Genomic DNA, 17,164 nt, shown 5'->3' with positions numbered 1-17,164 from the left:
CCTGCAAAATAATCTCCGCTAAACACTTCTTAGCCAAAATGCCCAAGTAATTACCTCCCAAATTAATTATTATTATATCAGGACACCCTATCCGTGATGTAGCCTTCTGAAATTCAAACATCAACCTATCCCAACACATACCCCTAACCCCATGCCAAAACGCAGAGCATCCTTAGTAAGATAAACCCATATTCCTTTTATCCTTCCTGATTAAAGCACATTTCTCATCCCAGTGGATATACGAATGGCCCAAAATAAGTATACGCTTCCCTAAAAGAAAAAGAAAAAATGTTAATAAACACAAATGCTATTATCTAATATAAGATAAAAAGGCATTTGAGGACCACTTACCCGCTCTTTTAATAATCTCAATTGAACTACCCTGTCTAGCCAAATCCGAAGCCCCCCCAATTCTAAAATAATGAGCTGCAAACTTTTCAGCCAGAAATCCCATGCAGCCCAAAATCCTCCTAATTAAAGTAATAAACTTACTACTGGAAACTACCCTGCCATCCTTTGAACAAAACACCAACATCTCTGAACACCCCAACCTCCTACTCCTAAATTCTGTAGTTCACGTTACTGGGCAAAGGCGAAGGTTCCTGTCTGCTTTGAGCACCACTGTACATCCTCTACCCAACTGATCCATCTTCCTTTTCTGTATTACTATGTTGACCTCCCTCTCAGTCACTATAACATCTTTCCAACATAAGGAACCTAACAATTCCGATACCCTGAAAGTGCCAAAATATAACCACTTGGATAGAGTGTCCCACATAAAATAATCCATTGACCCACCATGTAATAATCCTAATCCCCTTAACAAAATCTTCAATATTCCCCTTGTAATTGGTAACCATGTATCCCTACGCTCCGCCATCACCCTCCCCCACCCTCTCAACATACGTCCTAATGTCCAGGACTTCATAAAATCTTGCAACCCCCCAACTTAGCAAAATTGCTAATAGCCACCAGATCCACTTTAACTGTCTGAAAAGCCTTACCTTTCTCCCAAGCACTAGCCACATAGCTTAACAATAATTCCTCTGACCATACCCTTTCCTCATCTGGTGATTGCAAAACAATTTAATTGCCCCACCATATGCCTTCCTCATAGAAGAAGCCCAGGAATGCTGCAACAGATGCCTGACTATCCTGTCCCAAGATTCCACACCTCCTCTGGCAGTGTTTCCAGCACCTCGACTGCCCCTGGAGCCAACCCTCAAAGCCTACAAAACTGAAAGTGGGACAAACTATCATCAATATCATTCTTAACACCAGGCACATGTACCGCTGTAAAAGAAAAAATTATTAACAGGCTCTGCAATATCAACTTCTGCAATATCTTCAACAGCAATTCTGCCCTTGCTGTCTTCTTTTGTAACACCTTCACCACAGCCATATTATCCGAATGAAAAACTACCCGCTTGTTCCTCAACTGCTCTTTGCACACCACCAAAGCTGCCCATATCAGCATCAGTTCTAAAAAAGCAACATTACACCTCCATTCCTCATTCCAATCTGGAGGCCATTGCACTGCAAACCATCTTCCCCCAAAGTAAGCCCCCATGCTGATACCACCCGCTTCATCCGTAAACAACTGAAGCTCTTCCTGACCCACCCAATCCGATTGCCAAAGGAAATCCCATTAGATTGTTGCAAAAAAAATCCCACAACTTCATATCCTCCCGCACTAGCCTGGTCACCCTAACCCAATGATGTTTGCTCCTACCCCCTTTTGGCATATAAGCTAACAGCCTGCAAAACATCTGACCCAGATGTACCTCTCGACAGGCAAAGTTCAGAAGACCCAACAGTTCCATGACTGAACAAACCCAAATCTTATTCTTGTCCAACACCCCCCCCCCCCCGTATAGCTGACTGCAGCCTCTCTATCTTATCTTGGGGTAGACAAAACAATCCCTGCTCCACAGCTATCATAAACCCCAGAAACTCCAACACTCTTGCTGGACCTTCCATCTTGTGCTGTGCAAAAAAGGTACACTCAATTCCTCACACATACTGGTAAATTCCTGCAACCCTATTGAGCCCCCACCCTCCCTTCCCCTACTGACAAGAAATCATGCAAATAATGCACCGCCTTCTGCGTTCCCACCCACTCATTCCAAATCCAATGTAAAAGGGTACTAAATTTCTCAAATGTCGCACATACCACGGAACAACCCATCGGCATGGCAGTGTCAAAGCAGTACTTACTGCCTACCTTCATCCCCAACAATGGCCAAACCTCCCTCCTAATGGGCAAGAAACGGAAAGCCAATTCAATGTCAACCTTAACCAACCATGGCTCCCGAAATTCCCTGATCACCTGCACTGCATCGTCCAAAGAGGCGTAACGCACCCTAACTTCTTCGTCCCCAATAAAATCATTCACTGACCTCCCTTCTGGAAATAAAAGATGATGAATCAATCTAAACTCCCCAGGCCATTTCTTCAGCACTAACCCCAACAGCAACACCTTGTAGCTAACAAAAGGTGGCATATCAAATGGACCCCACAAACACCCTATCTTACACTCCTTACCTACCAACTCTTCCAAAACATCATTTTTCCCTTGCACTGAATGGAAGTTCTTACAACTCCCCCCCCCCCTCAACCCCACCTGGACTTAAAATGAAATCCCCATTGAAACCCTTGAATTACCTCAGTCTTAAGAACAAAATCAGGACACTGGCAAAGCATATCCTCCAATACCTCCACCTTAATGGGGAATGGCACCCCTCCCCTATTGCCTCTAAAGGATCTCAGTCCCCTAGGTCCATGAAAATTGCCCCTACATCAAACTGTCTGTAATCCTTGAGAGAAAAGAAAATCTCCCTCTCAGCCCATATCAGTGCTGTTCCATGAACCAAAACCCTGCCATCCACAGTAAGCTGCGGAATGATTTCCTCCACACCTTAAGCAAGTGTGGGTAAATTTGCACCCAACCCATGAACAAGTACCATTGTTAAACAACCAACACACCCCACCTGCCTCACCCATGCTCATCATCCTATTAAACCCACAAAAGCTGTCCATCATCATAGCCAGCCATATATCAGGATGACACACATCCCACCACAGAGACTGGTCAACTGCTTTCCATTTACAGAACCGCTCATCATACCACAACCATGTGTTCCCCAGCCTCAAATGTTGTGCCTCCCGAATGGTGAGAAAATACCCAAAAGTGGCAAAGCCAATGCTCCATCCTTCTCCAGCTGCACTGCCATGTGATAAATAAAGCCGACCACCCAGTTGTCCCAAGTCCAGGGTCTAAGCATACCTGTCCTTTTCCTGCTCAGTGCTGCTAATGCCACCAATAAGTCCTTGCTAGTGTCTGACTCTGCTTCTACTAACCTCTGGACCCCTTCTGCATCTAGCAGCTCAAACACATCCACATGCTCACCTTTCCAGATTTTTTTCTTTCACCATCCCTGGAATGTGCGGAGTTAAAATAACTGCTCTATTGCCCTGCAGCCTGCAGCCCAAAATCTGATCCTACCTCTGAGCCAGTCAAGCTGTTCTTAGAGCCCAGGTCCACTCCAGCCATCTGTCTGCCCACACATCTGGCTGCTTGTACCAACCCCCTTTGCACTCTATCTGACACTGTTTCTCCCCTTTCCATATCCCCATCAAACAAAACCTCATCAACCGCCTGCACCTCACCATCCTCACCACCCTCACCACCTAGTTCTCCAACCATTAGTAAATTAATATCATTACCTGCACCTTTGCCTTGCGACGTACTGGGAACAGGAGCCTCCACTGTAACCATCTGCTTCTCTGCCTGCTGCCTTTTCCCCCAGCCTGGAGTCTTTGTCACAGGGTGCCATTTCTTCCTGCCTGAAGCTTGCTCTGGCTCCACCTTGGACCTTGTCATGCCCTGGAATAATTCCGATTGGGCTACGATAGCCTGCCATCTTTGTCCCAATTCTGGTAAATTAGTCATCTGTAAAAAAGGAACACAATGTTAACACTGTTCCACAAATCCAACTACCCTACTCCCCCCAACCCCTATAATGTTTCCTTGCTTATGCCCCACCACTCTGTACCAACTCGCCTACTTACCTACACTCTGCAGCCTAGAACCACCCCTTGCATAGCTTACCTGCTAAGCATACACTCTAATCAGTAGCTAATGCACTTATACTTCCTCCATAAATAAAATGTATCCCTGCCTAGCACACTCTTCACCCTTCAGCTGCAGACCTATTCAGCCACACAGCTCCCTACAGCTACCATCTCTTGTCCTAGCACCACCAGGTGTGTCTATATATATATATATATAAATCCAAAAACTTTGCATCTATTTTCTAACCGCCTACATTCAAGCCACACAGCTACAAGAGTCATTCAACCACTAAGAAGCCTGTAACCCTTACTTTTTTCTTCTGGACCGCAAATGTTTATCCCCATGAGAGGGAACAGCCAATATCCACAGTGTGCATGCGTGAACCGGCACCTGAACCGAATAGCCGCAAAACGGCAGGAGCTGCCCGTGAAACCACCAGGGAGAATGAAAAAGAATCCCCATCACTACCACTACTGAGAAAAGCCAACGGGGTTAACCACACATAAGGAACAGCCAAAAACAACCGCGCACATGCTCAGAAACCGAGAAACAACACCGGAGAACGGAGAAAGGACACAGAAGCCCACAAAAGCCCCAGGGAGCACTAGAGGATCCACCAACCACCAAACTTGATGTACCTAGACTGGATTACAGCGATGGACCTCCACAGCCTACCACGACCACCAGGGAGCACTTTTTTTTTTCTTTTTTTCTCGTATTACCAGGCCAACCCACATGCTACTACCCGACCGCATGGCCCAACCGAGAAGGAGGCAATTACGAGCCTGGCCTACCCATATGGCTGCACCTGACCACATGGCTCAACTGGGCAGGAGGCAACGACGGGCCTGATAAATCCTGCGGAGACCCCAGGATGACCACGAGCAACCTCAGTGACACCGGATGGCCACAAAGACTTTATCCACCGCGACCAGCCCTACCACCCAACTGGAGCCACCATCGGACCACTGGCAAGCACCTCAACAACTGCAAAACAACAGGAGACACCACAGGACACCAGGAAGCACCTACCACAATACCATGCCTACCAGACCCCCAGAGAATCATACCAATACCCAGGTAAGCCAAGCACCACACTCATACAGACACTACCCACCAGCCATTCACCCACACACACTCTCCTCTCAGTAACCCTTTCACCCTTCCATGCCAGCAAGTCCTGTCCCTAACCTATGTTCCCAAACTCCATACCTACCTTAAAATAATTACTAACAGAGAAACACCAAAGGAAGAGGAGGGAACTAACTCAGTTAAACTAACCCATTCTCTCCCCACCATCCAAGGCCTACCTGCATCCACAATACCTACAGTTCATCTGGACGTAAGCTAGCTCTTACTGCACCACCAACTCACACCAAATGTAACTACTTCCTTTAGCTCCCTACACTTAAACCCATCCTGAGTCCCACCCTTTCCTTACCACCCTTCCTTAACTACTCCAATCCCCCTTCAATAGCTTCATTGCTCTGACTTTAGTGATTAGCCAATCCCTTAATCCCTAGCCCAGCTCTTCCCCACCCCCCCTTCCCCCTACACTTTACTCGTGGGTCCAGTACAACTTAGTTTGTGCCAAACTACATTTGTCAGTAGAACATTCTTTAGAATGGAACAACATAAATAATGTATGTCTTTTTCATTATGTTTCTCTGATCAAACCACTTGGAAATATGGTAATTCCAGTTGTCATAATACACTTCTGAGATACCATAGTCATGACAAAATGAATACTGGAATAAGTACAGTAGTTTAGATAAAGTAGAGGGCAGTAAAAAAACACAAATATCACTGTTAAAGGCAAAAAAAACACAAATATCACTGTTAAAGCATGCAGTTTACTGTCAGTGGCTTATCCTAGAATGGGGAAATATGGTAGACTACTTAATATTATCAAATATGCATGTCATTATGGACCATCATTGAAATTCCACAAAACCACTACAAATGAAGTCTACAGATGAATAAAATAACAAATAGCGAAAAGTTCCACTTTTAATAGTGGAACCTTTTGCTATTTGTTGTTTTATTCATCACTGAAATTCCCCTGTAAAAAAATGTGGTGCAACACTCAGTATAGGAATACAAAAGTCTTCAACATTGTAGAGTAAATTCTGAAACATGTTTCATACTGTGAAGGCATTAATGAAGCTATACATAGTAAATCATGAAAATATGCATTCTTAATTATGAGTTCCTTCCCTGAATCCACATCTCAACACCCATTGCCCATCCCAAACAAAAAGACATGTCAGTAAAGGTTAGAAGCCTTGTCCCTCAGTGATATAATCTTTTGCAGTTATTATGAACCTCCCTGTAAATGTTTCTCTTGGTAACAGAAGTCCTGTTTAGTCTATTCTTGCTCAATGAGAATCTCTTTACATGTGGAATCAAATATGAATTGCAGATAAATCTTAACACCTAAAAGTCAGCCAATAAACAAAGAAACTAGACATGAAATGTGAAGTACTTCAAGGGATTCCAAACTTGTCATCACTGAACAGCAATTCTTTATATCATGGTGTTAGATGTCCAATATACACACAGCTTTGGAACTCACCTCATAGGCAGCAGCAATGCGATTAATAAAAGGTCTCCAAGAAAATCTATGTTCCCTAACAAAAATAAATGCTCTTTTAACAGAAGGTAAATAACATGTTCTCTCTGTTCTGTAAGAGAAATCACAAAAATGTTCTCAAGACAAATATATAAAACTATGAAAATGCACAAAATCTGGATTTTGTCTATAGCAATTTGCAAGTATAATATTTATGTAGCATCTCTACAGATGATCAAGGTGAAATGCTGAAGGAAAAAGAAATGTGTAGGGATGAACCTCAATCTGTGTTTTCCACAGGAAATTATTATGTGATTTATATGCATGTGCTGGCAATAATTAATATTTTAGGAGGTTTCTTGCTTCTTCAAATTGGTGTAAACACGGATTTGGTATATTTAAGTTTGAAGGGTGAAGGGGCTTGCCGCTGATATCAAGGGGGTGGGGTTCAGGAAGGCTTGTCCCCTGTAAAAAGCACTTGAAGTTAATTTTTCACTCTTGTATGTTTTTGAGCAGTGTTTCACTATTTTTGATCTTCAGGATTGTGGAAATTGATGTTTCATAGTATACCCTGTTAATATATGTTCTAAGGAATATACCTAATGATAAAAACATTTTATCAATCCGTGATTCTTTTAGAATGTGCCTTCAAAAACTTTCACCTTTAACACATTATCCCTTGATACTGAGGTTGTTTGAGCTCAGAAATTATCCTGTATATGGGAGATATGGTTAGTTTTTGGGAGGCCTGCCCCTTTGTTAAATATAGATATTGATTCAAGTTAATTCACTAAGATTGTCTGTACAGATATGGTTGACTAAAATGTTATTCAATGAACCTTAACATATCTATTTTTTTTTTAATGTATAGGTCCTTATAAGATGGTTAAAAACACATAGCATCCTGAGTTTGAGTGAAAATGTTCTTAGGCCCTATATACAATTCTTTGATCCATGCATGAAGTAACTGTTCAGCTGACACATGAATATATTTTGTTTATTTGTAAGTAGGAAGTAAATTAAACCTGGTCAGTTGAATGCTAACAAGTAATATAAAGGTGGACATGCTTTGGATCCTGCACAGACACACACACACACACACACACACACACACACACACACACACGTGTATACTCCATATGGACAAACACACATGCATACTCACGTATAGAAACATGTTCGGATGCAATGACCAAACCTATACCTCTTCTGCAGTCTTCTGGAGCTGAAGGCACACAAGAGTCTAATGTTATCATTGTCTGTATGTCACCATGTGCAGCACATCCCATAGCTATGGCCAGTTCTGCTGATACCTGTGCAGTCTTGCAAGTAGAAGCCTCCAGTCTACGCTGCAGTAGCTATGCTGCAGTACAGCATTTCCTCACTACACTGAGGGAGACATGCCAGCAACCTGCCTATCACTTGTCAGTCATTTATATCTCAAGTGCAATGGCTTCACAGTGAGTCAGAATGTTATGATTTATATAGTTCAAAACAAAGTGCTCAGATTAGCACAATAAATGCTTTTACTCTCATTACTTCTCACGACTACTCTCATCTCTACCTACTTCCTTTCCTTCATAGAATACCCACTCTACATTCAACCCTCCTACAAACAAAAAACTACTTCTACCTTCCACACTCCTCTCATTTCATTCTTAAATGTCAATACCACCTTTAGCTACAACCTAGCCAAATTCCATAGGCACTCTCACCTCACCTACACCCTTTCCTCAGATAGGAAAATAAAACTTCTACCCCTTCTCAAGAGCAACCTTACACCTGCTCCTGATGACTCTACCTTAAAAGACGGTGATATTCACCCTAACCCTGGCCCCATAAATCCTTCTCCACAAACATCCAGACCAACCTCAAATAACACCCTACTGCTAGGACATCTTAACATACGCAGTGTAAACAACAAAGTACCCTACCTTCATGCTCTCCTAGATACTCATAGTTTTGACATTCTCTGTCTCTCCGAAACCTGGCTTAAGCCAGCTACCAAAGACACTGAAATTATACCCCAAGGATATAACATACTAAGGCTTGACCGTACTAAACGCAAAGGTGGTGGAGTTGCAATTCTGTTTAAAAATCACCTCAACATCTCTACCCTGTCTGCCTGTCCAACCCAGGACAGTAAAGTGGAAGCCGTCATTAGTAAACTCCAACTAAATGCAAAAAAAGCCCTTTATATCATCTGTATGTATATACCTCCTGGTAACAATATACCTATCTTAGAAAACTTTCTTAGCTGGGTCTCCATCAACTACCCGCAGGAAACTATAATTCTCGGTGACTTTAATATAGACTGGAATACCATCAACAGTGAAAATCCCACCGCTCACATCAACCTAAATGGTTTCACTCAAACCATTACCTCCACTACCAGGCTTAACAAACCAAGTAAAAAGCAAACCATTTTAGACTGGATACTAATAAATAAACTTAACATCACATATAATGTAGGTACTTTGCCTGATGACCTCAGTGATCATTGCCTAACCTTTATCACAAGAGAGAAGACTGACTTTCCTCACCTCCCTAATATTAGAAATATACGATCCACCAAACACTTTAAAACAGACCTATTTCAAAACGAACTCAGAGCTTGTAACTGGAACCCCTTAAAAATACTTCCACTTAACGAAGCAGTAGCATTCTTCAATTCTACTTTTCTTTCCATTCTGAATAAACATGCTTGACGCACCATTAGAATGAGGTTAAATACAGCCCCATGGCTCTCAAATGAAACTAAAAAACTTATCCTCTCTAGAAACAAAGTCTGGGCCAAATGGAGGCACCTTAGAATAAACTCTGATTTCCTTCACTTTCGTCAACTAAGAAACTTGACCAAAAAAGCTATATTAAATGACAAAAGAAAGTTTTACTGTGAACTACAAGAAACCCATTTTAATAAACCAAAACAATTTTGGTCTTCCGTCAATAAACTCCTTTCCCAGGTTCACTCAAAACTCCCTCCCCACTCAATGCTGACCCAGACACCCTGACCAAACTGCCAATGCTTTCAACTCCTTCTTTACTGAAACCATTCAATCTCTTGCAAGTCAACTGAACACTAATAACTTCTACCCTCCAAATATTTTATCAAGCCCTCCCTACAACTTCTCTCTACAACCAGTCTCTACCTCCTTCATCCATCGACTTCTCCTCAAACTGAAACCTTGTACACCCTCTGCTGACAAGCTTCCTTCCTCTTTCTGCAAAGGCTGCCAAAGAAATTGCCTACCCAATTTCTATACTTATTAATAGAACCACCCAAGAAGGAACTATCCCTGACATCTGGAAAGTTTCTCATATTATCCCACTACACAAAGGCGGTAACTCTATCGAGTATTCTAACTTTAGGCCAATTGCACTTCTCTCACCTTTAGCAAAGATTATGGAGAAGTGTATTCATCAACAACTTGTTCAATATCTGTCCCTACACAATATCTTAGCTAACTGTCAACATGGTTTTAGACCCCACCATAGCACTACCACTGCCCTCCTTTCCTTTGTAGATACTATCAATAGCAATCGCAATAATAACCTTCTCTTCTGCACTATTCATTGACCTTTCAAAAGCTTTTGACATGGTTAACCACTCTTCTTTAATTAAGATCCTGGAATCCCTCTCATTTGACAAACTTTCCATAAAATGGTTTAGTTCATATCTCTGCAACAGACAACAAGCCGTTCTCTGGGATAACCACATCTCCTCCTTATTGCCCATATCTATTGGAGTCCCTCAGGGCTCTATTCTTGGCCCACTTCTCTTCTCCCTCTTTATTAATGATCTCCACTCTGTTATCCCACAAGCCACCTGCATTCAATACGCTGACGACTCCACAATTATTTGTTCAGCAACCTCATCTTCCGACCTAATTACACTAACCCAAACTATCTTCAACACAGTAGAAACATGGTTTACTAGACGATACCTCCTCCTTAATGCTAAAAACTAAACTTCTTCTCTTCACCCCCACCACTGTACCTCCCACTACATTTTACCATCCTCTCTAACAATAATACTGTCATCTCTCCAGACTCTACAACTAAACTGCTTGGAATAACCATTGATAACAATCTCTTTTGATCAACACATTAACAACACTATCAAATCTGTAAACAGAAAAATGGGATCCTTATACCGGATCAAACCATTTCTCACCCCATCAGCAAGAGCCACTATCGCCCACTCTCATCTTATATCCACTCTCTTTTATGCCTCTCCTATCTTCACTAACCTCGAAATCTAACTTAAACAAACTAGCAACTTGCTACAATAACATTGCCCGCTTGCCACTGGCAACCCCTTTAGAACCCATCACTGCCTTAATTTGAAACTTCTAGGCTGGCTAGAACTACAAAACTATCTTACACTGACACAACTCTCTATTGCACACAAAATTTTGTACCAACCCAATAACACTCCAATTCTTTCACAGCTTTTACCCCGTTATAACAATCTTACCTCTCTTCGCTCCTCTTCTAAACTCTTGACCAAACCTATAAAAGCTCACAACTTAGCTGGTGACTCACTATTCACTAATACCACAGGCCAAGTATGGAATTCTCTACCTAGGGATATAACACTAATCACATCCCTACCCCTCTTCAAACAACAAATCAAACTGTACTTCCAAAATCACTGGCTTTGCTCTTGTAATACTCCTGACTAACTTTTCTACACCCCTCTCCTGACCTTTAACCTCTCCTGGTGCTTTATATCTAGCATGTACCTTTCCTCTCACTTCAATTCACTCGTTGTTCTGACCTATTTTTCTTACCTTTCCCATATCCTCTTGTTAGTCCCTCTTTTTTCTCTCATCTCTTGACTACTATCTCATTCCTTTCCTCTCACATTACTTAATTCCTCCTCCTTCTCTTTCCATTCTTTTTTTATTATTGTAGTAGGAGCCTTATGGTATAGCCTGTATGGAATGTATTAAGTAACCCTTGAAACTGTCCTATCTCTAGTCAGGACTTTTATTGATAATGTACCTTCTTTTTGTGAATTTGATTCGCCTAGTTTATTATTAGCAATTTGTACTCATTCTTGTTTTTTACGATTGTTGTCTTACTTGTATTCTTTGTGTTTATTAAAAGTATGTCTCTCTGTTATGTTCTATGTGGAGCTTTTCTCCCCGGGCCTCTACTGAAAATGGAGATATATCCAGCTAGACTAGCCCGGTTAACAAATGTAAAATAAAAAAATAAAAAAATAAATAATAAAATAAATAAATAAACAATATGAGCATGAGCAACTGTTTTTCAACAAAATAAAAGATACCCTTTATCACATGTTATAGATTTTGCTAGATATCAGCTGCTTACCATATCATAAGACTTGATATTTTGCTGTGTACATGATTTTAAGATAATACTAGTTTCCTTTTTGACAGTTTAGGTAACCTATGCACTCCAGTTTATTTTCAGCTTTCCAGTAAGATTGAGACTTGGCTATTAAAAATTGCTAAGGCTGGGAATAATGGTAAATAGCAATGATTTAAGATACTTTAAGTATAACTAACAGGATTAAACCAATGATCAAAATGGAACCAAAGAGCTTCACAACTCATACATATGAATAAGATTTTAATTTGACATATGTGGTGAATAATTTGTTTTAATGTGTTTTTGTCTTTGCGACTGCCATGACTGCCAACCATCAAGCCTCTCCCCAATACACAATTTTTTTCAATGAATTTTCTGCCCCATACATGCTGACTGCAAAGTCTTCTCCTGATATGAAACAATTAATTTGTTTCCTTACTTGGGAATTAAACCCTGTATCAGGACAACAGATATGCAGAATGGGTCATCATTCAGGCAGCCATGCAAATGTTTTATATCTTCAAGGGCATTCAGGAAATGAAAGTGTTTTAATGGCCTAACCATGTGTTCATTCTGTCTTCCACTTGTAAGTGCATGCTTAAGAATGCCTGCTTTGAAGGCTTTCCAAAGGTGGTGACTCTATAAACTCAATCCCTGCCTCCAGGCCATACATTCACGTTGTCCCTTCTCCAACAAGGGAATGTCACATTGTGTGGCCAGCTCTACCCTGTCATCCCCATTGTCCCTGTAAGCTTTGTCGGGTACCTCAACTGAAACTCACACTTGCGTCACCTGTGCTGTAGTTAGTGTTTTCAACCCTCTGCAACACCAGAACTTTGTTTTATTTGCAGTACAGAATCATCATAAATGATGCAGTTTATTCTTAACATTTTAAGTAATATCTGAAATGTTACTTCTTTAATTTGCTACTTGGCTCATTGGTTTAAGCTGCTATGGATGAAAGGATGAAGGAAAGAAGCTGTACATACATGATTTCTATATAAAGAGTCCTTGCTCATCAGTCATAATATCTTAATAAGGCATAAATCATAATACCAGTAAATTATTATCTGCAAATATTGTTTCAGAACAGAAGCTACTTATAAAAAGTAGTTCCTACTATTTGGTTATTTAGTTTTTATTTATCCTGTTAAACATTTTTCATTCATGCTGCTGTATGCTATATTTGCAAATATTTGTGTTTATCTGTTTTTATTTATCCTGTTAAATGTTTTCCATTCTATGCTGTTGTATGGTGTACATGCAAATATTTGTGTTTATGTCTATGCATAAAAAATAACAGTACAATTCAGCATTAAGATTTTATCACTGCTTCTTTGCTAGCACAATGTATACCTGTTTTGTTTCATAAATAATTAGCTGTTTATTTTGATTTGCTATATCATACCAGTGAGAAGTATTAATTAGATGCAAAGGCAAAACAATATAAATTGGTTTACTAAAAAATGTGACGTAAGGAATATCAACTAACAAGTGGGCAGTTTGCTTTTATTATCATTTCAGTTAACTAAATACAATTATGTCTTACCACATGTAGTAGTAATATGTGATAATATATGAGACACAATGAAGTTTAACATTTTAGTTTTAACATTTCCACGACATAGTTGAATGCATACATAATATTGTGTAGTCTCAGAACTGTGTATATGTGAACTCTCTGAAAAACTATAGTACTTACCAGGAGTTCGAAGCTTCTTGTTTTGTAACACAGACACAATCACTAGGATATTGCCAATGATATCTGTGACTATAGTGAAAATCATCACAGCGGCCTGGAGGATGGTAACAGCTGCAGACGTCTGATATTGTATTTGAACTGTATGATTACCATTGTGCAACTCAGCTTCTGAGCAGTTTCCAGTCCAGCAGATCATTTCATAAAGAGCTTCCCAACTGGCTATATATATATATATATATATATATATATATATATATATATATATACATATATATATGTTTTTACATTGGACTGCAAATTAAAATTTGTTGGCAGTATATTTTTATAATCGGGATAAAGATCTGCTGAAAGTGTAAGTGTAAGGGAAATTGTTGATTTTTTTTCCTTAAAAATTTTATTGTCCAGTTATAGAAATGCCTAGAATTAAGCAGCATCGAGAGAAATAACCATTAAAATAAGCAATCTAATGATCCCTTGATAAGAAATCTCATTCCTATCAAGGCAGCACAATAACGTGGTCACTTCAGAAGTTACCATATTTCATTATAGAATTATAAAGTTACCATATCTCATTTTAGAATTATTTAAGCATGGGTATTAGTAATACAACTAATTGTAAAAAGGCAAACAAACACATATTTTCTTTCATTGCATAATATATAATCTGGCTTATCTCCCTTTAGCTCAGTTTCCTAGATGCTTCATTAGTTTTTTCTCCACTTGCAGTCTCTTTTATTAACAAGGTGATACATTCCCTATGGACCCCAACATAATGTATTTTGATACCGATCAGAATATTAACACATGGGAAATTAGCCTCCAAGGAGAAGTGATTTCATTTACAACTTGTATACTTATTCTTGCGTTTTTCATTTTCCTTTTTTTAATGAAGGCAGATGTTACACCTATGCTAATTCATGCTTAGCTATAACATTAAAGCACAGAAGCAACAAATAGAAAGATGATAACGTTTTGACCTTTCCTTTTCAAATAGCATGCTCATACTACTATGACCATTTCCATGAAATAATGCTCTTCTTGTTCCTCCAAAGTCATCTATCCCATACTTTTACATTTTTACTAGTTGTTTTCACACATATTGTTTCTGAAATAATGTGCCCAGAAGGACTACATATATTTACGTGTACTGTGTACCATCAAGTATCTGCTGGCTGTGGCTCCATCCAGACAAACATAACTAGCCAAAGATACAGCCTGATGAGAATTTCTCAGATATGTGTCTTTTTTTTCAGGGGGGGGTGAGGGTGACACGCTCTCCCGCATCCTTTTACTTATATGTAGAAACTCCATGGTCATAAAATTGCAGACAAAAGATAAAAACAAGAGTGAATTACTGCCAACAATGTAATAAGACCAGTATGGTAATGATCTGCTATGACAAAAAAGTAGTCATTGGGTTGCAACTTGTCTATCTGTGTCTTAAAACTTGTACCTTTTCAACTTTCCACTTAAACACTTGAAAGGAAGTCTATGCATTGCCTTAAACTACTTAGAAACATGCAACATAAAGATAGTGCTGTATGACTCATGCATTTCAATCACATTTGTCTGTCAAAGAAATCTGCTGATCCACAGCCAGATTTTTAGCTAGCAAACGTTCCCAACATAAAATAAATGCAACAATAAGCCATGGCCATAAGGCAGCAATCTGACCATGAAAGTAAGCAATTTGATTGCTTAACTTTTTCTTTTCCTTTGCTTTCTAATGTGAAGAGTGTACAAGTTTTATGGCACTGCTGAGTTACTGATTCATACTATAAGTATATTTTGCCTGAGCTTGTTTATATTAAACAATACCCTCTAATAACGTAACTAACAATTTCCATTGTATGCCATCAGTTTCCCCTTAAAATTATTTATCTCCATTTCTGTTTTTTTTTCTTGATTGTTTCTTTAGGGGATAAGCATGATATTAAATACTGCACATATAGTTTTTCCTTTCAATAAAAAAACATGGGCTAGGATGAAGAACCTTTCTATGCACATAAAAAAATAGAAAATGTATATTCTACTCTTTCTTCCCAATCTACAGAGGAAACTAAAAAATGTCTTATGTAAAGAACACTTTTAAAAATAACACTAATGAGACAATTATTTTTCCTCTCAGAATGAAAGTGAAGCTATGCCAATAAAGACACTGTCTCCTACCCGTTCCCTTGCCTCCCTATTATTTTATGTCTATAAAACAATGCAGACATTACTATGCCCAACTTTTTGCATCAGGACTAAAAGTTTCTACTGTTGCCAAAGCCTCTGAAAAGAAAAACAGGATGGAGCTCACAACCCATCTTCATTAAATACCTTTCTAACTCATGAAAATGGCAGATTAGATAATGCAATGTTGGGTACTGCATAGGTTTTTGCTAGTGCATGTTATTCAAAACAAGCCATTGTAGCTTAGATTATGGATTATTTTTTGCATTTAGTCAATCACATATTTCTTCATCCCCAGTGCCGCTGCATGTATGGGGAACAATATAGGGTTTGATGCCTTTAACACTTCATACATTCGGACAGTTACAAATATGTTATTCCAGGTGTCCTTGTGGTAATTAGGGTGATGAGGTTCCTTCCTACATCTACAGTTTCTGGAAGAGAGATGTGTTTATAATACACAATGATATGATGCTTATATATTTAATAATATACCTATGCAAAATGGTGAACCTGTCCAACATATCCTAACCCCTAAACTTAATCCCACCCATTCAGTTGCTACTTACAGCCACTCTTTTCTTTGAAGTCAGCAGTCACCTCTTGTTTTTGCCTGAAATAACTTTCATGAAATATGAGTTTATAATTCTATTTGTGGCAGCAGTTATCATTTCTGTACTTCCAGAGGGGATGCCTCCCTTAAATGTATAGCATTCTGAGACATTTATTTTTCTTACTGAGAAATATGCACTTTTTTCTGCAAACACATTTACTGTATTCTTAGGTGATCATCTTTTATTGATAACATTTAGATTTTCAATATTCCCATTTAGTTTTCCAGTCCCTTATTTTTGCTTTTATTCTTATAAACCATGCTTCCATGGTAAGATCTAAAAGATAAGACAAGAAAGGCAAGTAGTTTCTGCACTTTATTTAATGTAGCTGTGAACTGTGGTGGTGGTGCTGCGGTTGCGTTGTTGCCTCACAGTTAGACGTTGCCCGTTCGATTCTCAGTTAGAGCGTCTTCTGTGTGGCGATATGCGTGAACGGGCGTTCCTTCGTTGAAGGTTGTGCATTAGGCCAGGTAAGCCAGCACGTAAAACTCTACTGCCAATCATTTGTAGACCGGAGTTTCGCTGTGGCGACCCCTAACCGGGAAAAGCCGAAAGACACAAAATTTAATGTAGCTGTTTCATGACTCAGGTGAACTTTAAAAGCTAGTATGTCACTATTTTGCCTGCTGTATCCCTTATTAATGTTGTGATTTCAACAGTTTTAGCTGAATTTATCTGTACAT

The 17,164-nt window shown here is 39.5% G+C and overlaps 1 protein-coding gene across 1 annotated transcript in view; it reads right to left on the bottom strand.

The window, feature by feature from the left end:
- The window catches only part of LOC122808264 (melatonin receptor type 1C-like), a 79,985-nt gene extending 66,097 nt beyond the window's left edge, over positions 1-13,888 (bottom strand). The window contains exon 1 of the mRNA XM_044079227.1: positions 13,693-13,888. Within this exon, the coding sequence (XP_043935162.1) occupies positions 13,693-13,888 (196 nt within the window). The remainder of the gene's footprint in view (positions 1-13,692) is intronic.
- Between the last annotated feature and the right edge of the window lie 3,276 nt (positions 13,889-17,164).

The sequence above is a fragment of the Protopterus annectens genome, chromosome 8.part0, assembly GCF_019279795.1.
Source record: "Protopterus annectens isolate FY-2018-M chromosome 8.part0, PAN1.0, whole genome shotgun sequence".
NCBI lineage: Eukaryota > Metazoa > Chordata > Ceratodontiformes > Protopteridae > Protopterus > Protopterus annectens.
The sequence above is the reverse complement of the archived record's forward strand: the minus strand, read 5'-3'. Positions and strand labels throughout refer to the sequence as shown.